The following is a 22,074-nucleotide window of genomic DNA, read 5'->3' as shown; positions in this document are numbered from 1 at the left end:
GAGCCTATACCAAGGGTGAAGGTAGAAAACTTACCTGGTTGGGGAAACCCATGGGTACCCATATGGACTGCCTAACGGGTTGAGGTTGGGTACAGTTTTTGGGAAAATTACAGTTGTGGGATGGGTGAGACGTTACTTGTCGGATCGGTAGTTCAAGAAAATATACACCTTGGCACTGGTTTTCTCTTCTTTTGGACATAACTTCCTGGATTCACGCAACTTTTTCCATTACTGCAGTTTGGGTAGTTTGGATGTGGATAGGTTTGGGTATAGCCTTTCCTGAATCTCCTCCATAATTTAAAACTAAGTGGTGGAGAAGCGCAAACGGGTGTGTAAGGGGCTGCTCCTATTCATCGCGAATGGGCAGCAAGTGGGTACGGACAATCCCATGAGTATGGGTGGATTGGTTACAGGAAACCAGAACCGCGACGGTCTCTAGGTGGAGAACACCAGTCGTTTGTTATGAAGAGCCGAAGAAGTGAATCTATGAATCCTGCAATCTCTGAATCTAGGGGGGCAAGGTAAAGCGACTGAATCCAAATACAGAGCCTCCGTCACTTCTTCTATAGCTTAATCTAAAGCCTCAGGATCCAGTAAGCTGGTGGTAAAAGGTGGTTATGACTGATAGGAAGCTGATCGCGAACGGTATAACCTAGGGTGGCGGGTTGGGTCAAGAAGTTTATAGGGATTAGATTAAGACGATCCTAGTCATAAAGAGTTCTTGACATAACTCTTCCAGTGCCACACACGATGGACACAACCATGGACAGGGACCTAAAAGACTGGTTTTTAAGGACTCAGTTCGGGTTGGGCATCCACTTCCTGAAACAAGCGCTGCCCACGGGCCGGGCCAGCAAGCAACAACAGAATCACTGCAAAACATGTCATGCGTCTTCGCTGCCAGCAAAAGAAGTCAATAACACCAAACACCACGCTAGGATATGCGTCACATCGCACGTCAAAGGCCGACGGACGGCACAATTGTGGCGCGCCCGCCGCGAGCCTGGCGCGCTCAGGCTCGCGGCGGGCTGCCATCGCTGGTGCCGTTCAGCGGTGCGGCCTCGATGTGGACCGAGCCGCCGCTGAGACCGTCGTAGCGCACGAGCAGGGCGGCCGACTGCGGCGGCGCCTCCACCACGGCCGGCGGGGCGATGTCGGCTGGCGCCCGGGACTCCTCCCAGCTGACCTCCTTGATGGGCTCGGCCACGCTGAGCTGCGGCAACAGGTGGGACACGTTTGGTAGGGCGCCTCTGTGTCTCTGTCTCGTCAGATAGCGGGGTGTACATACTCTTTCACATGAGGAGTTTTATGACTCGGTTGAGCGAGAGAAGGTGGGGTTATGTACGTCCGTGAAATAAGCAATTTATTTAGTTATGTGTTCAGATTTCGATGAAAACACGCCAGATAATTAAAAACGGCACGAGGGCACTGTATATGACATTCAATATTCAACAGCACGTGGCCTCCAGGGTCAAATTTAGCGTTAAAATGACCAGGCACTCAATGCCGCCCAAAAATTATCAGCCTATTTCAGATCTTTTAAGTACCAGAATTGTCTTCGGCTAATTCGCCTCCGAAAGGTTTGACATCAGAATCATCTTCAGCGACAAAAGAGCGGCTTAAAAAGCTCTCACCTCCCCGGAAAACACTTAAGGGTAAATTTAGGGGCAAGTGATGGCCAACTCCATATCACTAAAAAAGTCACCGGCTGATTCCAGATTTCTGAGCACCGGAACCGTCTTAAGCGCAAAACCTAGCAAAAAAAAAACAAAACCAGAGACCCCTAAAAACGTCCTGTCCTCTCGAGATCACCCCCTTATTGTAAAATTTCAGACCGAAATGCAATCTACATATCACCACAAAGTTTTGTGCTGGTTTCAGATTTGTATGCATCAGAATATTCATCAACGCATAAACCGACGTCCGTCAAAATTCCCGACCTTTCAGTGTCACCATTCAAGGTCAAGGGACAGCGAACTCCATCTCAACCAAATTTGTCGGCCGATAGGCATCATAATCGTCTTGAGCCCTAACATCAAGGTCAAAATCAAGGTCGAGTGCCGAGGACGTCCATATTACCCGAAAGTTATCGGAAAATTTCGGATTTTAAGCATAAGAATTTTAACTTATGCATGGTATAGCATCCGTCGAATAGTCTTGACCTTTCAATGACACTTTTCTCTTCAAGATCAGATTCATAGCCAACTTAATAAATCATTTTCACCCAAATCTATATCACCCAAAAGAAAGCGGCTATTTTCGGATTTTTAAGGACTATAATCGTGCTCAGCGCCTAAAACAGCGTCCGAAAGAAGTCATCGCCCCTCAAGACCATCCTTTAAAGGTCAAATGCAAGGTCATAGAAGGGAAATTTAGCATCGCACAAAGACTACTGAACGATTTCAGCGAATGAGCTAGCTTGTCTCGAATGGGGCTCTCCACGTCACGCAAGAGTTACCGGTTGACTTGGGATTTTAAGCATCACAATATTCATCCGCATACAAACCAGCGTCCTTCGGTATTTCTCATGTCTCGAGGTCACTCTTCATGGTTAAATACCAGGGAACTATATGTCATAAAAAATCATCAGCTGATAAACGTCAGATTGATCTTCAGAGCGTAAACCAGAATCTGTCAACAAATACTGACCTTTCCAGGTCGCTCTTGAATATCAGATGACAGGGAAGACCATATCACCCATAATTTACGGCTGATTTCGGATTTTTAAGCATCAGAATCTTTTTCAGCGTAGACAGAAGCACCTTTCAAAAACCTCTGACCAAAAACCTGACCTCTGAAGATAACCTTTCGAGGTGATACCCAATGTCAAATGACAGAGATCTTCACATCAACCAAAAGTCACAAATACCTGGACTGCAAAATGCATCATTCTTACAACACATTTTTATGCAGGTTTAATCCGAACCGAGGAAATAATTAAAAGGATTTAATTGGAAAATAGATAAGACTGGGACCAGAGCTCACGCTAAGCAGTGCTTGTTGCGTGAGCCCTGACCCATGTCATCCGATCGCGAAATTCCACGTCAGTGGTAGAACGGGCATTACATATATCCAACAGCTTAAAAAACTTGTTGTCCTAGTTATTCAACGAGGAATCAGGCCATTGGTACTACCGACGGCTATAACACTGCTTTTTATTCTTTTAAAATCCGCAGAATGCTTAAATAAAACGAATCATAGGTAATAACATAAAGACAGGTCTTCGCATCATTCAGAGATGATTCGTTATAATAGAAAATCGATGTGGGGGGGGGGGGACAGATTGTAGGTCTCTTGGGGTAGCTGTGCTTTAAAAAAACACGGCAGGTATGACCTCAACGCACTAAGCGGCTCAGGGATAGTTTGACACGTGGCTTGGTCAAGTGTATTGTCGAAGGCAACAAGAGAACAGTACGGGCACAATGTATAACGATATGTGTGGGACGTGCAGTAGAAAAATATCACATTTTATCTACGTGCACCTCTATGATGTCGCGTTGATATTAGTCAAGGATTTTGGCAATCGGAAGTTATTGGAGAGCTCGGGCTTGTCTTTAACTGAAGTGGGGATAGGCTGCTTGTATTTTCGTTTCTCCTGTCTTTCGTAGTAGGTAACCTATGGAAGTGATTCAGTAGCATAGAGAGATCCCATTGATGTCAGTTGGACCGCGTAGCACTATGCAAGGTTCACTGGTGTCGATAACAGTATACCAAAACAACATACTGAAATGGTTGCGAACCTGTACAGGCGTTTTCGGCATCGCTGGGTGAATGTTGATAAAGAATATGAATAATAAAATTCTACCTGTTGCCACGAACCAGATCGGTAATCATAAAGCTGTGCATGACGCTTTCACAATGCGTATCAGGCATATTACTAGCAAGCAGTCACTGTCCACGCCGCCACCTTCATGGCACCGAGGTGATAAACTGGCAAGTACCTATTAAATAGCATTCATTGTCAAACGCCCTCTTTTGTTGGATATTCCACTCAGTGACATGCTTACATCAATAATCTGGGTTGCTTTGAAATTACCCATGCTTGAATCCAGCATCTTGTAGAACTAAAGCTTCTATCGTAGGTTTGTTGCCAGGGAGAATGATAAAACCAGTAAGCACCTCGTGCTTTTAAACAAGCCTTCAATCCGTTAGATCTGCTCAACCTGACAACCTCTCAATAACCAGTCCGGTCCTAATCTGTGTGCCCGCCGCCCAAGTTTTCTCGCCCGGCCTAATCCGCCGGACGCATCCGTCCGCCACCGCCGATTGATCCAATCCGCGAAGAGCTTTAGCCCGGCCATGGCTTTGTTGTCCTAGAGGATATGTTCGGCGGGCGGGCGCGGCGCCACTCATGGGCTCTTTCAGCCTGTGTGAGCGGGCGCGCCATCTTGCATGAATATGCCGACCGACATGAAGGCCTGCTACTGCGTAATGATGTCGATCATGCGTTGGCGTGGTCGGTCAGATGGGCGCTGACCCTTGGAATGATGTCGATCATCTAGTGGCGTGGTCGGTCAGATGGGGGATGACCCTTGGCCCTCTTAAATGTAAAACATTCACGGTGACCCTCAGGCGTGCTTCCCGTCCAAGCCAAGTATTTTATCGATAGAACTGAGCTTGAACGTATGTGCCAAAATTGTGGACCTTGGCATAACGCTGGATACAAAATTAACCTTCGCTCCTTATGTTTCTTACCCAAGTCAGTACCGGCAGGTCAAAATTCAACCGAAGCACAGTGATGGCTGCGTATTTTGCAAACGTGCGATTTATTGTAACGTGGTCTGGACGGAGGCAGCCAATTCTCACATAGTGCAGGTCGATCGGGTGCAGCCCAAGTGTCTTATTCGGTTACTTATTCACACATTCTCCAGGCAAACAACTTCTCTTATGACAGCCGTCAACTGAATTGCAAAATCGCATCCATAGCAGCACGAAGAGTGCAGCACGATTTGCTCTTTCTGAGAAACATCTTCCAAGGTAAACTGAGCTCTCAAATCTTGCTTAGCTGTTTCCCTTGCTTGTACCGCCTCGATCGGCCCGCACCCGAACTCTGCTCGTTGTACCCCGCGCCTGTGTGCGGACAGTACATAGCGGTCTTTTTTGGAGACTGCCAAACGTTGGGAACACTAGTGCGGATAAATGTCATGATAATTTTGCCATTTTTAGATTTTAAACGATCACGACGCTTTACGCTTTTAAACGATGCTTTAACTCTGTAGCATCTTCACTTAGCTTTGGGATATGCCATCCTACATTTATGTTCATACGACTGTGTACTGTGCGTATTGTATTGTATTGTATTTGTATATCTATATTGTACTGTACGTATTGCATTGTGTGTATTGTATCTTAATTTAAACGACTTCGCCTGTTAGTGGAATGCTGCTCTGTTGGCGATAAAAGAAAATAACAAGGTAATTAAACAAATAACCATGTGACCCATGCTTTTCTTGTTTGCGGTGGCCCATGCTCAATGTCCGTTTCGTAACGTGACAACATTTTACGTGACTCGACATGAAGTGACAGTGTTTGGCGTGATTAGACGTAGAGTGACAAGCGGTTGACGTGACTTGATGTGAAGTGATAGAGTTTGACGTGACTTGAAGTGAAGTGACAGCGTTTGACGTGATTTGAGGTGAAGTGACAGCGTTTAAAGCAACTTGACGTGAAGTGACGTGAACTCGTTTTTCCAAACGTTTCTATTAAAGTCGTTCCGACTGCAATTCTTTTTTTCTTTTTTCATGGTACTTTCGGCAAATGCTGCCTTTTTGGCCATTTTGTATGCGTGAGGTTGATTAGGAGTTTCCGGTGACGCTAAGCAGTCGTGTCAAGCATCGTGTACCCCTTGCGCGAACTTTTACCAACAATCTCAACGCGTTGGATTTCGCTTCAGTGCAGTTTAGGCACACACTATTTTCACTATCCGGCTGATCCGCGAGGATCGGCCCGAGCACTACTCGGCATTGAAAACTCTTCCCTGCGAAAACCTCCTCCTGTGTTCACTGCACGGCATGATAGTCTGAGTGTCTTGGCGACATCTTGCCTGACACCAGCCTGAATCATTATCATGCAAGCGTATCTGCCTACGATTACTAGCTTCACGGCACCTTTCGGGAGCGGGCTTCGCGACCAGCTTCACGGCTGCTCAACACTCTGCCCATGCATTGGTATAATTTCCAAGTTTTTGTTGCAAGAAACTAACATAAAATTACACATTAGAAGTGGGTATATATATATATATATATATATATATATATAGATATATATATATGTATATATATATGTATATATATATATGTATATATATATATATATGTATATATATATATATATATGTATATATATATATGTATATATATATATATATATATATATAAATACATAGTGTTATATTAAATCACGACACGCTCCATAAATGACAACGGCTGCGTCATCAGACAAAAACACTCGTACAACAAAGCAGATCTCCGTCCCGATCAACGCCCGTCCGCCATCAACGGAATTAATCGGATCCGTGAAGCGTTCTATCCTCCTGTCATGCCTGGTTTGTCCCAGAGGAAATGTCCGGAGGGTGTGTGAGGCGTCACCCCTGGCTAAAAAGCCTAATCGCTCAATCGCACGGCTAATTGCTTTTCAGTCATTTCCAGGAAGTGAACGTTAATGCATCTTGATTTAGCACGAGACAGGCGGGAAACTAATCTGCTACAGTTCTCTAAATCCATAATAGTTCGTCCTCTCTGGAATTGGTCCTCAGCTCTGCGAATGCTCTACAACACGTGTAAGCAATGGTAAAATTCGCAAGTTTATTGTAAGAAAGCGATGGTTCTGGGCGTACAGTTGCACCGTTAACTGTGAGTGCCGACCGTGGGAGCATGCGTCATGGTCGACGATAATGCTATTTTTTTAGCTTCCGCTTCCAGTAAACCAACATTTCATTCTCGTCAATCGAATTCGCAATGGACAAGAGAAGCCTTCATGCGGTCGCAATTCCATACTCCAACTCCTTCGGCTACCATTTCGAGTTTACTCTGGGCCCAGTTAAGCACCAGCTGAAGGGAAACCTTGGCAGTGGACAAAGGCTGCTCTGACACATTCCATCGACCAGAGGTATCCCATCCCGTCCCAATCCTTTCCTGCCGCCCAATAGGCGATTACGAGTCCGAAGAACCGAGCCGAGGCCGAGCCGGAAGCGGAGCGGCGCAGTCGCGGCTCGCCTTGCCCCCGAGAAAGACGAGCCGCACACATCGCCGCCTGCCGAGCACACATCGCCCCTCCCTGGCGCGCCGGGGCCGACATTGAGTGACGACTCGGCAAACCGCGGAGGACGGCGCCAGGACCCCGGCTGGAAACGCCCCGGGCCACCCGATGCGCCCTGCCGCGGTGACCTACCTCTGCCGCACGCTCAGAGACGCGCTCCCCGCAAGGTTCGCGGAGGGCTGTGGGAATGTGTAGCTGAAGCGCAGGAGCAGGCAGCTGAATATTGCTCAGCTGCCGATATGCATCGTATTTCCAGAGTTGTCGAGAGTTGTTCTTTGCATTCGTCTTTGCGGCAAACTGTCACGCGTTCCATCCATAGGCGCTCCTGTACCGACGTCCCTAACATCGTTGTCACAAATCAAATGTGTAACAGGTGGGATCCAGGGCATCGTCTCATATTATTTACAATTAGCATGTGCTTTCTGCAAGGAGTACAACCAAGTTTCACCTCGCGTGGGTGGTCTCACTCAAGCTCCTAACTGAATGATTGTCGCTCATGTATTCGACCGTTGCGAGCAATCTTTAAACGGCGGGGCGCTCTCGAGAGTAAAAAGCGCGATTCACGCAACAGGTTGGTTTGTCAACGCAAAGTAGCACAGAATCGAAGACTGATAAGACGAGAACCGGGGACCCCACGGGTTTTTCATCATTATAGTTAATTGTTCAGCTCCTAATGTGATGAATGTTCACGCCTTGATCGGTGAAAGATGGCGAGTTCCAGCCGAGAGTTTGTTACAGCCAACGCGTGGGCGGCAGCTGTTAAATTGCCTTTGCAAAGACGCTAATGGCGGAGGTGGCTGAAGTCCGATCGGACCCTGCAGCAGGAGCCGCTATTTGTGAATGAGGGATGCTGTAGTCGAGAGCCTCAACTAGTGAAGAACATCAGCATGGAAAGTAGCAACGCCGATAAAGCGTAGCGAGGCCAAAAAGTACGCGCAAAAATTGCGACAAATACTTAACACGACAGTCGAGTTAGACAGGTCTTCAACGTAGTGCATGTTTGAAATGGAGTATTTCATGTGTGACGTATATTTCCAACCGTCTCCAACAAACCGTACCCGAGCTGTACGTAGACAGCGGAAGACGTTTTGTTTCGATTGACACGACACTGCGCGTGCTTTTCCGAAGAGCGCGGCAACATCTGTACTCTGTTGAAAGGCACAGTAGGACCGACGTTTCCAGATCCATACAAGCACCCAGGCCTGCTCACTGGAGCCACGCGATGTCAGGCATCCGCGACAGAGCCACACAACACCATGCTTACCCCTCAGGCACACAACACTATCGGTACTCTTCACGGCCACACAACAGACGTCCTCTCCCAAACAACACAGCATTGGGTATATATATATATATATATATATATATATATATATATAATATATATATATGTACACCCGATGCCCCCAATATATATATATATATATATATATATATATATATATATATAAAGCATTCCCTTCTGGACCACTCGTTAGCAGTCATGCCTTCCTGAACCACCCAGTGTTAGATGCATACCGGGCAGAGATTCTGAATTTGATCACGGAAACATGTACCATTTTTTCAGCTTTCCCACTCTGAAATAACTTTCCATTAAGCTTCTCACCAGCTGGTATCTTGGTAGGTAAACAGGCCAGCTCCATCAACCTCCAACTATGATAAACAGGATTGGCACATGGTACCCAATCCCACATGAGCTGAGGGCGGATTCTTGGCATAATTCTACCCGCACATGGAGAACTATGAGTGTTCAAATAACGCATTTTCTGTCTACCTCAGAAGAGGAGCTTCGGTCTCCGATCGTTCAGCATATAAAGGCGTACATACTATGTCTCCAACACAGCCTACATTATAACAAGCAGCGCGCTCTTTCCCTCCCTCTCTCTCTCCCCTCTCTCGTCCTCTCTCTCTATCTCTATCTTTCTTTCTTTCTCCCCCCTCTCTCTCTCTCTCTCGTTCTTTCTCACGCACACAGCTTACGTTCGTTGTTTGAAAAGCTTCCCTAGTACTATCTTCGGGTCAAATCAGGTCAAGTTGGTCACTTTAAGTCCGATCACTTCGCGTCAGGTTGCGCTACCCTGTCCAGGTCAGGTCGCGATGGATCAAACTAGGTCAGGCCAGCTGACGCCGGGGCCAGATCGGGTCAGATCGGATATGGTCAGGTCAGGCAGGGCCGGGTAGGGGTCGGGTCGAGTCAAATCAGGTGAGGTCAGGTCAGGGCGCCTCACCTGACGCGGTGAGCTCCTGTCGGTGACAGACCTGACGAGCGGGGGACGTGTGCGACTCTGTCCGGTCTCCGACGGCCTATCCATCAGAGTAGTGCTCTGCACAGAGCTCCTGCCCATACTTCTAGCGGCAAACAGACACGGTCAGCGCCACGCCGCCCACCTAGCACGGCTTCCGAATGCTGACTTTTTGAGACAGGGCTGGCGAGATTATCACGGAGAACACCATTTAACGCACTGGGCACATCAATTCGCCGCTAGACACTTCATATGCGGCAATATGCGGCTATGCCATAGTGAGCACCTGTGGAACAGCGTCCCCAAGCACATTTGGATGTGCACCGGTTTAATGTCCTGCTGATGTAGGCGAGCGCTGGTGTAAACTTATGACGCGTCCGCGTACCACTAAATTTCATCGAAAAGCTCGAGGCCAGAACGTCTCACCACACCAGGAATTGGTAAGGTGGCCTCCTCCAGCCATTCATCACAATAAACAGTTTGTGTGGCCTCCGGAAGCGGTGAGGTGCGAGCCCTCTGGGACCGCTGCGAATCTAATACGGTCGTACATCACAGACCGAGCTGGAATGGCGGCGTCCTCTGGGAACTCGGCTCGGGGGCGCGACCGGCCAGCTTCGCCGGAAGCGGCAGGATCGGACCGCTTTGCGGGACTGATCAATAGGTCCACGAGCAGGGAGCGCTTTACGGGGAGCGGCCGCAGGAGCCGGGCCCTTGGCTGCGGCGTGACCGAAGGTGCCACATCACGCCGGAGCGGTGACCGCGACCTTTCCGGGTTACCTGTAGCTCTTGCCGTGGTTGGAGCGGCTGCGGCCGGAGTTGGTGGAGCACGCCCATGTTGGCGTAGCGCCACGATCGCCCAGTGCTTCTTCAGCTCCAGCTTGACCTCGGAACTCATGAAGCAGTACAGGATGGCCACGAAGCAGCCCTGAGCGGAATCCATGGCGTAGCTGCTGAACACTGCGTGTCTGGCGCTGGGCGCTGCTCCTGAGGCGGAATCTGTGGGCAATATTTAATGTATCCGTCGCCGTCACCAAACAGGCGCCGATCGGACGAGATCGATTCAACGCCGTTCAAACGCGCAATAGCCGGTGTTGCAGGTCAAAGGACGCCCCATGATAGATAGAACAAAAAGTTGGCCAAAAAGGTGACGGGTCTATTCAGTCTCACTTTCTGCCTGTGTGGGGTTACAAGGTGGTGACGGAACTGCGCAAATGCATATGAAGGCTGTGAAAATGCGCACGAACCACTTGACGAGGCCATTTTCCAAACAGCGCCGGTTGGCTGTCAGAATCTCTCCAAAATTCTTATGACTACGGGCACAATAATCCCAAATGAACATGGGGCGTCCTGTAACCTGCAACACTGACTTTTGAAGTTACCCAGTTAACTTGCTTACTTACTTCTCATTACTTGTTAATTTGCCTGACAGCGCAAACGACGACCTTCATTTGATAATGTTCGCAGCCGCCAGAACCCCAGTTTGCGGCAATGGCTTTGAGTTCCGGCGGAACCAAAAAGTTGAAAGTTGCTGCTAAGTTTTTCACATCATCCATCTTGGCCGAAGCATGGTGCATTCATTTGGGAATCTCCTCTCGGGATCATTTTGCCGGACTTAACTTTGGATCCGAAGAGCACCTGGACCTCAGCGTGGAAAGTTAATTCTTCACGCGTACTTAGCTTGGAAAGTGGAAGTTCGGAGCTAATGGGCGGAAGTTCTGGGCAAAAATATAGAATATGGAGCGTAGGAACTGATTCAGCACTGCTATTAACATTGGTCATACCTCTGTCTACGGTTCGGCTGGCATTAAATCTAAAAAATATCATTGCCATAATCATAAAACGCAGAAGACTAAGCATTCAGTAATGCCACGAATATCTGGACACACCAGGCAAAGGTGGGAAGTAATCGCGACGCGTGCCTTGCCTTTTAGAAGTGTGCGCTGTTCAGGTCATGATGGGAGACAATAACCATTACAGCATATTTCACAGTTTCGTTCCGGTCATTAGTGATATCCAGTATGTTCCACACAGGGCTGCATTTTCACAAAAAAGTAGGGATGGGCTGATCAGGAAAACTGGCTGAAACTCATCCAAAAAAGACTCCATTAAAACAGATTTCTGGTGTCAAGAAGACCGTAAAAACCGGTTTTTTTGTTCATTCTCACCATGCTTCAGCGTTCCTCTCCCTGATTCATACCGCAGCTGCGGGACCTGCAAGATGTGCGGACGCGAGGCGACAGGACGCCAAGTTGATGTCGGTGGCCGGCCCCGCGCTTGCACGCCCCGTCCGGCCTGTTCCAGTCCCATCAGGTAAATGTGAGCCTTCGATGACACCAATTTCTTGAAAATGTCAAAATGTCGGGAAACATTCAAGCAAAAGTTTACATCACCATATGGATCCAGTGCCCGACGCTGGAACACATGCGGGATGTTTCAATACAAGACAGGAGCTGTGAATTTGAAAATACCGATTTTCCGCTGACCAGAGATTGCCAATACGGCGTGGAACACGGACGAGATATCCCGCGAGGACACGGCAGACTTAAGCCGAAGGGAAAGCCAGACATCCCCATGCCTCAGATCCAGCTAAGCCAAGGCTTTGTCGACCCTACGTCGCATCATCGTCGTTTCTGAAAGGCCAAAGCTTACGCCCGGTGAGGTTATTTTTGTTGACATTGGCTATAGCTGGAAACAGCCTTCTTTCGGTAGCTATGTCCTACGAGTGTGAAAATGGTACTGATGCAATTATTGAAGCCATCGGAGATGACAAGAATTTTCGGCCAGATTTGTCCAGCGATTATGAAACCTGGTTTAGAATTCCAATGATGCGCATTTAGATCAAAACGCGACCGCGGGCTACCAACAGATGGTGCAAAGAGGGCATGCTGTAAACTGATTCTAGATGCGTGGCGTTCACGAAAATGCAGAAAATTTTCCCTGACACCAGTACGCTAGGTTTCGACATACACTGCTATTAGTTTTGCGTTAATCTTGTCCCACATAATACTCGTAAGTACCGTACATGTTTTTGACATTCGAACTCTTTTTCCAGGCTAAGCCAGCCTGCAAATATTGGTCATGGTTTGGAAGAGGTGTGACAGGAGCGGGACAACAAAAATAGTTTGCGATATGCGGCAGCTTTTAGTTGCATGCAAGCCGGTTTTAGGCTATATGGGTTGTATAAGTTTGGAAAATTTCTTACCACGAACATCACAGTTCAAGGACATTACACGAACATTTCAAGCATTCCAGTTACTCAGGCTCTCCCGTCCCGTCACCTAATACGCGGTACTGTGCTAAAAACTGCCCGGAACACCGGAGGTTAAACTGAAAAGTTTCGATGAAACGTACTCCAAGCTCCCACGGCGTGGGCTGGCGCGCTGGTGCGAGCAGGTGGTCAGCAGCTGGCCCGCGCGGCCGACGCTTCCCGAACTGAACACCTGGCCGCGTTGACGCAGCACGTGCCGTCGACTTTTCGGGACTGGACGACCTCCACAAGTACAAGGACCAGCCTATGTCACGGTCACGCGACCGACGCACGCACAGTGCGTCTACGGTGACGGTCGCAGCAGGACCCCAGCGGCGCGGACAAACGGGGCGGATATGTGCGAAGTTCGACCAAGCACACACAGCGTTTGACTGCCCGTCTGTAGGGGCCAGCGTCGGCGGTCGCCCCGAGGCAGTGCCACACCATAGACCGTGCCGGGTCTGCCCGGCTGACGGACAAGTGGCGCGCGCTGCCTGTTTAAAAGGCCGCACGAGGCGACAACCGCGGCTCTAAGAGGGACGTCATCCAATGTTTCAAGGAGTCCCGCGGATGTTCTCGCCTCAGTTGGCCGGTGTGTGCCAGACCCAGCAGAGGATAGCCCTACACACGTCGGCACCATGTGCGCAGCCAACCAGCACCAGCGCCATGCTGCAAATAATTGCCGCTGACCGTCCGTGGCCCTTGAGGACCGCGGGCGGCAGATGGTCCGCACAGCGTGCCACCTGCGCCGTGCTGGACCTCGGCAGAGAGGTGTCCGCGGTCACCGAGGAGCTGACGTCGGACCTGGGGCTACAGGGCCGCACCGGGCCCCTGCGTCTGGGCACCATTGCTGGTCGCTCAGGGTACGTCTCCAAATGCGCCAAGCTGCATATGCAACCACAGAAGCGGAACGAAATCTTCCCATCAGTGGCGTCCGCACAACGTCAGGCATCAACGTGTCTGGGCCAGCGAAAAGTAGACGACGAAGGAGCGGAAGTGACCTCAAGCTGTTGACCTCAACTTGGCAGAGGTCACGTCAAAGGCAGTTGACTTGCCCATCGCAAACGATTGCAATCCATCCCATTGCACCTCCACACGCGCGACAGTGACCCTCCCGGCGCTCCCTGGGCCGTGATAACTCGCCGCGGTCGGTCTGGTGGCACGAAAGCCTCCCGGGCACTTCATGAGGCCACAGTACGTAACTGCCCCCGAGTGACCGAGGACTCGGAAGCCACAGCGGACCGACGAGCGCGCCGGCACTGGCGGCGCTGCGGCGCGTTAAGGCGGTGCGCCGCTCGACGACGGTCCTCCGCCGGGACGGGCGGCGCTGCGGCGCGTTACGGCGGTGCTGCGCCGCTCGACGGACAGTCCTCCGCCGGGACTGGCGGCGCTGCGGCGCATTACGACGGTACGCCGCTCGGACGACGGTCCCTCCGCCGGGGACTGGCGGCGCTGCGGCGCGTTACGGCGGTGCGGCCGCTCGGACGAACGGTCCTCCGCCGGGACTGGCGGCGCTGCGGCGCGTTACGGCGGTGCGCCGCTCGACGACAGTCCTCCGCCGGGACCGAACCTGACTGAGTCCCGTCGGAGTCCTGACGCCGCTCCCTCAGCCTGCTCTACGACCCCTGCGGTGAGGTGGACGACCCGAGAGAAGCCGCCCGACATCATCAAATGCAGGCGTTGGTCCTTTGAACGACTCCATCTCTCTGCTCGACCGATAACGCCCCGCGGCAGTGCGCCGAAGACCTGCTGAGCTTGTCCGGCAGCAGCCTCAGCCGTGCACTCGCGAGTCTACGTAGACGATGATCTGAACTTGCTGGAAAACGTCAACGAAGCCGCCACATTGCAGGCCATCTAGCGGTGCGGGTGCGAGTGGCACGCGACAATCGCAGGCCATAAACTGACGGCTGTCTTGCGGCTGTCGATCAGCGTTCTTCCCAGACTGGGTCACTTCAAGGTCGACCGGTGCCGCCGAACCGACGGAACTCCCGACGGACAAACAGCTGCCGGAATTCGGCGACGCATCTGAGCTGGCGGCCGGCGCGGCCGCCTACTTCCGGCTGGAGTACGAGGGTGGGGAGCTCAACACGTCGGTCGTCATGGCGGAAAAACGGACCGCTGCCGTCCGGTAGATTAGCGCCCTACGCCTGGAACTGACCGCTGCCGTCCGGTAGATTAGCGCCCTACGCCTGGAACTGCAAGTTTCTGTCGCGTCGCGGAGCTCGTCCGGCGCGAGCATGACATCCGCATAGACACCTGAACGGCATGTGACGAACAGCCCCGAAACTGGGTCGGCCCTGTCCTGCGCCATGGAGGCGGCCGTGGCGACACCAGCCGCTCTGTCGACCGAGCGACTGGCAGCGGCCATCAACGGGCCCCGGCTCGCGTGTGCGCATGGCTACCGGCCGGGCGCGGCCACCCGCTGCAGGCCCTGCTCCAGAGTCTGCCCACAGTGCCCACGGAGCAGGCGCTGCTCGTGCCACTCGAGCTTTGGGAGGTCTCCGGCGAGGGTCCTGCGACCGACGCGGAACGGACCAGTCGCCTGTATGGCCGGCGGCCTCTGCGGGCACGCCTCGCGGTGCAGGCACGCCTCGCGCTGCAGGCACGCCTCGCGCTGCAGGCACGCCTTGCGCTGCAGGCATGCCTCGCCCTGCAGGCACGTTTGCGCTACAGGCGCGCTTCGCGCTGCAGGTACGCCTCGCACTGCAGGCACGCCTCGCGCTGCAGGCACGCTTCGCGCTTCAGGCGCGCCTCGCACTGCAGGCGCTGCGCCCCGGCCAGCGCGGCGACGGCCAGCGTTCGTGACGTGCCCGGTGGGAAGGGATGCGCTCTGGGATCGAGCGAGGCGTACCAGCGGTTTTTCAACTATCAGATCGTTTCAACAACTAACGACGGTTGACGCTGTTTGAGTACACGCTGCAGGCAATGCTTGCGCTGTTGTTGCGTGTGTTTCTGGTCATCAGTATCCATATACGGCTCAAAAATTTCGCAGCTGAGTTAAATTTTGTATCCTATATTTGCCTTTTTGAATGTGGTCAAAATCTGGGCCAGCTGTGTTAAGGCCAAATAAGCAGTGCGTGGTATAATTAAGACCCGGCAACTCGCTCCGCTGTATATCCATGCCGTTTCGGCCAGTTGTGTTAAGTTTAACCATTCGCCTTATTAGTGATTTCTAACTGTTGTTAAATGTCTCTTCTGCCCTCTGTTTCCGTCGCACCCGCCGGAACTGTGTATCTACATCGCTTTTGTTCTGTCCGCCTCGTCACCATCACCGTCGCCGTCGCCGACGCCGACGCCGACACGGCTCGACCGACGCTGCTTCTCCTTGGCGGACGCCGAGCCGGCCCAGCCGGCGGCGGGCTGGCGTTCAGATTTTCTCTAACACCACTACCGAATAAATGCACCACAACCGCACAGGAGGCCACCCACTCCGCCCGGGTTCGCAAGGTTCAAGATTTGAGAAAAGCACGTCTGCCTGCGCTTCGACTCCGCGTTGAAGGTAGCCAATCAGCGTCGAGGTTGCAGTCCCGTTATGCTATCCGGTGACCGATATGCGTGGAGGCAAGATAAAACTGTAGAAGTAAGCTAAAATTGTAATCTGTGGAAATTTCCATAACGGCAGCAAGCCCGATCCTTCGAAAGCAGCTGTGCTGCTATAGAAAATACAATGATCGGGCACGAATGCTGGCCAAAAGACCATACTCTTCCCACTCCTGTCTAAAGTGCAAGATGTCCGAAATTTACTCAAAGGTATTTGAGCAAATCGACACATCATGTCTTTACTATCGGAACTAGACTCTGGTTGTGCTGCAACCAAGTCGCCAAGGTTTGATGTATTTTCAAGCTTTACCAAATACTTGAGACAATCTGGCATCCGTTGTCAATCCATGTACACGGGGTTATCGACCATTGAAGTGGAGCTCCCCTGATTACAACAATGTACATTTCCTATTTCCCTCTTCTCTTTTTTCACAACTTTTCTATGTGGAGGCTGCTCTTAGCCTGTACTTTATTTGCTTACGCCATTTAACAACCCTAACCGGCGGAAATGACAAATTCCAATGGATTCTTGCATTTTAGAGAAAGCAGCGATTTGTAAAACATTTGAAAACAACACAAAGCACTTATTAGCCAATGGTAAATAGCGTGAAATACCTGCGGTGTTTCCATGACACCACACAGTAGAAGCATTCTGACGCCAAAGCTCAGAATCAAACGGAACAGCTGCGTTGCGCTCGTCAAGTCACAGCAGGCAACCCTCACCTGGAATGACGCGAACAGCTGGTCAACGAACAGCCAGATGAGTTCCACGATCGGGTTGACGTTCATGAAGGCCGACAAGCCAACGAACAAGACGTAGTGGAAGCCGAAGAGCGGGATCAGCACCAGCGTGGAGCGCGCCAGCTTCCTGTCGGCATGTGCACACCACCAGCGCGCGTGTCACGTGCTGGCACGCGCGCACCCCCACTGTCGGCGCGTCATGTGTCGGTACACACGCACCACCACCGCGCGCGCGTGTAACGTGCTAGCACACGCGTACCTCCACTGTCGGCGCGTCACGCGTCGGTACGAACATACCACCACCGCGCACGCGTGTAATGTGACTGGCGCTTGACGTGGCGAAAGTGCGCGATGACTTGTGGGTTAACGCGCCGGCATGAGATGTTCCGTGTCCATCCTAGTCAGGGGCAAAAGAAGCGAAGAGAGGATGGAGGTGCACAGATGTTGCTGTCCAGGCTCAGGCTCAGGTTGGAGGCCACTGTTGTGGCTAAGGCTTTTACGTTTAGTCAGAAGTAAGCCAAGTTTTCGGAATACGTTGTAGGCTTTCATTTGCTTGGAATGTTTTCTGCATACCCCGTCGCTGGCAAGCGGTATGATTTCCAGGTACGTGATGAAATTACCCCACGTTTATCCTGAAGCCGTTGGTCCGTCCCGTTACGTGTCAAATTAGATAGCTGCTACAGCTTTCATCACACAGATGCAAAGCCGGGCAACGATCGCCGCACATACCGGAAAATGGCGACCCGAATTACACGACATATGAGCTGTTACCTCATGCTACAACATGCTCACTAAAGCATTGCTTGGTTGTGAAAATAGCGGCGAGAATTGCACGAAATTTGAGCTGGTACCTCATGCTACAGCATGCTCACTAAAGTATTGCTTGGCTGTGAAAATAGCGGCCCGAATTACACAACATTTCACCTGTTACCTCCTGCTATTGCATTCTCACTAAAGCGTTGCTTGGCTGTAAAAATGAGACTTAAAATGGCCAAGGTATTGCTGGTGTGGGCATGGGTGACGCAACCCATAGTTAGTCCGAAATCCAACCTCTCCGAGTGTTGCTATCTAGATAAAAACCAGAACACTGTTTGCCTCAAAACAGTGTCGAAAAGGTGAGCATGCCACTTGATGTTGGGATGGGACTATGTTCAGTATTCCGGTAGAGTAACTTTGCTTTGGTAAAATCCCAAAATGTATTCTGTCAGCCTAACGTCAGTGTCATAATTTGCTTTCAAAATCCACTCGTAAAATGTTGGCACCCACTCTGTTTATGAAAAGTGCATATCATCGCGCAATGTATTATGAAGCACCAGTGATTACGCAGCAATACGTATAAAAACGGATACCAAACAGGCCATGGCCAGTGCTGAGCATTCACACAATGGTTTTCTAAATGTTATCCAGAAAATCCGGATTCGAAGTACGTTGTAACACCCAACCATTACTGGAATATACGGAAACACTCGGATACTTAATTGTAACACCCAACCATTACGGGAATATATGGAAACACCCGAATACTTATGAAGTAAGCACAGGAATGCAAAAAATATCCGATTTGGGTATAATTAGCAGCCAACTGTGCAAAACTTTTGGGACCTGAAATGGGCTTGAGCCCAGCGGAGACTCTCCCAGCTTTATGAACTTAAGAACCCACTTCCATGAGCTGACGCACCCAGGCTAAGCTGACTGAAATCTGAAATCGAGGTTAGCTTGTTAATGAGCATACCAATTTTTGGCTTCATTTACACCCCTTAGATAACCTGCGCTAATCAGTTTTAATCAAAAGTTTCGTCCGGGCTAGTGAGGTAATCTGGATTAACCGCAAGTTCGTACTTGTATTTTTGTTTTATATTTAGTCCAAGTCTTTGATATTAATAGGTAAATTTCTGAGATCAGCGCTAACGGCAAGCAGTGTTTGTTGCGTGAGTGCTGACCCTTATCATCCGATCGCGAAATTCTAGGCTAACGGTAAAATTCGTTGGCGAAAGTTTAACGCGTCGCAATGGCTGGCATGGTCCGTCCTGCCATCTGACGTCACCTAACCTTTAGCGCGGCCGCTGCCACCGGCCGCAGGCCATACTTGGCGAAGGCAAACAGAGTGCGCCTGAGGCGACTCCGCCACGGGTGAGTGGATCAAAAGGCAGGCACTCTAGCCAGCTGAGCTCTCGGCACGGTTATTGGGTTCGTCCTGGTAACTCACTTGGTTTAAACGACACGTTAGCTTTCGCAAAATTCTGCCGTAAGCAGGGGAATTTCGCGATCGGATGGTAAAGGACAGGACTCATGCAGCAGTGCCTTACGGAGCAGGGCACTGCTTCCAGAAAGCCATCTCATCGAAAGGTTTGGAGCAAACCTTGTCAAAACTAAAACGAACATTAACACTAACTCTGATTCGCCGTTTTGTTTTTATAACGAGGACTGATGCGGGTGGTGGATGTGACCAGCTGCCGTTTTTTTTAAGTAAGCAAGGTGAAGCATAGGGAAAACACCAGTGGATTGCTCTCAGCTAAATGTCACGATTTTTTTTACCGCTGAGCCAACATTTGACCCCAATTTGCCAGGAAAAAGTTCAAATTTTCGGCATTGTAACCTTTTTAGCTATGCACGCTCATATGTGCGAGACAATACATTACAGCGGCACAAAAGATAAACAGCCGTCTTCCCTGTTCACATAGTTGATGTATTTTGAGCATGTATACGTGCGCACCGACCACCACCCTACCAGGGCGAGGATCAATTTTTGACCACCTCACGCACGGTACCTCACACTTTAAGGAAATATGTTTGTCAAATTTATTGACTCTCCGATGACGAGTGGAGTACATGATGACGTGGGAAATACATTTAGCATTATGGATAACCTCGCAAAAAATGGTCACGCGCTGTTTTGTTTTGTTGTGATCGGCAGTGTCTTTATACGCCAGCGTTTGGCCATGTCCGTGAGACATTTTCGTTGGGGAAGATTTAAAAATTGTCGTTTGACAAAAGACTCAAGGTCTTCCAGCAACCAGCAGATCATGGGAGCACCCGTTACACGCTGCTCCGAGAAACATTAGAATGTTTCAACGAGTAACTAACTAGGCGTATAACAGGTACCTATCCACATGTGCCCAGCTTTGTCAATATTACACCCAAGCACCCCCTCTTCCTGTAAAATGAATGCCAGAGCTGCATTCGGTTTCAGCCTAACTGCAGCGCGCCATGACTCAAATCGGGAAAAAAATAAAATCACAGAACCATACAATGTTGGCTTAACAGGACTTTCCGATTAATTTTTCGAAGACGAATTTTATGACCAAAAGCCATGTTTGTCTAATTATGTCCGACTGCGAATGCATGGTTCGGTGGAACTGCACAGGTGAGACAGTTTAGGTTCCAAACCTACCTCGTTTGACATAACATAATAACGTTCTCTATTCCTCCGACGGCGGGAGGGGGGGGGGGGGGGGTACTGACGCCGCATCTCCAGAATGAGGTTATCGAAAGTTGTTGTGGTCGCGGCTTAACTAGATTAGTTCGTATCTACCCACAGCGACGGGGCAGTGACACCGGCTTATGTCGCTAAACTAAGTTGGGAAACAAATCCGTTTTTTTCGGTACCCATACAAAACAAAATATGGAAGTAAAGATAAGCTTGATGCAGGAGAGCAGCCTTTAAACCACACGTCGTTTCGAACAAAAACACCATAGTTATTTCCTCAAAGTGTAAAAATGTCGTCTTTGCTTTAATGCATTTAATAGAGTTTGAAAACATATCTTCACAGCTATTGAGAGACATTTCTTTAATGTCTTCAATAGCTTCAACCTGCTGCGCACAACGGTAATGGCAATGCAGCGCCTCAACGTTGTAACGCCACTGGAGTACCGTGCTCCCGCAGCTGCCCTGGGAACGAACACTGTAGAAATACTGCAGCGCACAAATCACACCGCTCACAAAAACGTGATGCGATTTGATACGATGACGTGATATAATTACCATGACAAATGAGGAAGAACACTATAACATTCTGATGAAATAATACAAGGTTTTTGCTTCGGCCAAATTTATTCAACTCATGTGATATACTAGATTCGCGCGCATTGACTCAAAAATGCAGGTGTGTCTGGAGGGGAGATGGTGACGTAGAAAATTTGCCAACAACTTGCTTACATGTAAAACAGAATGCATCACTTGTGTATGCGCAATTATACATTACTCTTCGTTTGATCAGGCATGCACACACAAACCAAGCTGGCACAGCGATTTGGAATCATTGCAATGTTAATGAACTCAAACTATCTCCTGACCTAAGCTACGTGATTTGACCATGCAAGCACTCGGACCTGGTCGCCTCCCGCTCCAACTGAAGTGGCTCCAAACATTCTCGCGCTGCACTGTTCAGACAGCTCAATAATGCATGTGCACACCAAGCAGCCATCCACACCGTTACAGGTCACATGCCGGCAGACGGCCGCAGCCTTGGCCTCTGCCATCGCGATCTACAGCACATGGGCTCGAGATGTAGAAAGGTCAGTTACCTGTACCTGTATCGGCGGGTTTCCACGGAGATAGACGCGTTCAGCTTCTGCATCAATACCAGCACGATGCAAACGAAGAGGACGGCGTTGACCTGGTGGTCAGAACATGCCGTGAGAGCTCGTGAAATTAAAGACAGGAGTGCCTGGTGCGCAGACATGGCCGCACATCGACTCTGGCACGTGTTTCAGTGCCAACCAGGCCAAGTTGCGGTGATGAATACGTTCGTGAGCCCGTCTCAAAATAGTGCATCAGCATGAACGCGGTTTACGTATTGAAGTGCTGCCATCACGTCGACATTGGGCAAACCAAAACCAATAAGGCGACCGCGTAGATCGGCGTTAGACTCCAGCCATTCTGGACCCAAGCACTGACTCCAGCCATTCTGGACTCAAGCACTGACTCGCCATTCTGGACTCAAGCACTGACTCCAGCCATTCCGGACTCAAACACTGACTCCAGCCATCCGGTTGCTTGCTCAGCGAAAGAGACCGAGTTTCACGCCACAAACGCGGGCTTGGCTT

General features: G+C 50.2%; 1 protein-coding gene across 1 annotated transcript; it reads right to left on the bottom strand.

Annotated features, from left to right (window-relative positions):
- Nucleotides 1–1,012: 1,012 nt before the first annotated feature.
- Nucleotides 1,013–21,988, bottom strand: LOC119097357 (parathyroid hormone/parathyroid hormone-related peptide receptor-like). Its single transcript, XM_037220403.1, has 6 exons — nucleotides 21,980–21,988; nucleotides 21,553–21,644; nucleotides 17,011–17,155; nucleotides 10,351–10,425; nucleotides 1,187–1,213; nucleotides 1,013–1,117 (listed from the first exon to the last, which is right to left on the bottom strand). Exons 1-6 carry the CDS (start codon nucleotides 21,986–21,988, stop codon nucleotides 1,013–1,015), a joined length of 453 nt encoding a protein of 150 aa, XP_037076298.1.
- Nucleotides 21,989–22,074: the final 86 nt, after the last annotated feature.

Source organism: Pollicipes pollicipes, unplaced genomic scaffold, assembly GCF_011947565.3.
Source record: "Pollicipes pollicipes isolate AB1234 unplaced genomic scaffold, Ppol_2.1 Scaffold_4295;HRSCAF=5057_pilon_pilon_pilon, whole genome shotgun sequence".
Classification (NCBI taxonomy): Eukaryota; Metazoa; Arthropoda; class Thecostraca; order Pollicipedomorpha; family Pollicipedidae; genus Pollicipes; species Pollicipes pollicipes.
The sequence above is the reverse complement of the archived record's forward strand: the minus strand, read 5'-3'. Positions and strand labels throughout refer to the sequence as shown.

Coding starts and splice junctions, on each gene's coding strand:
- LOC119097357 (XM_037220403.1), bottom strand. Junction 17,156..21,552: donor ACCCGCCGATACAGGTACAG/GTAACTGACCTT, acceptor ACATGCCGACAG/GAAGCTGGCGCGCTCCACGC. Junction 1,214..10,350: donor TGAAGAAGCACTGGGCGATC/GTGGCGCTACGC, acceptor CTGTTGCCGCAG/CTCAGCGTGGCCGAGCCCAT.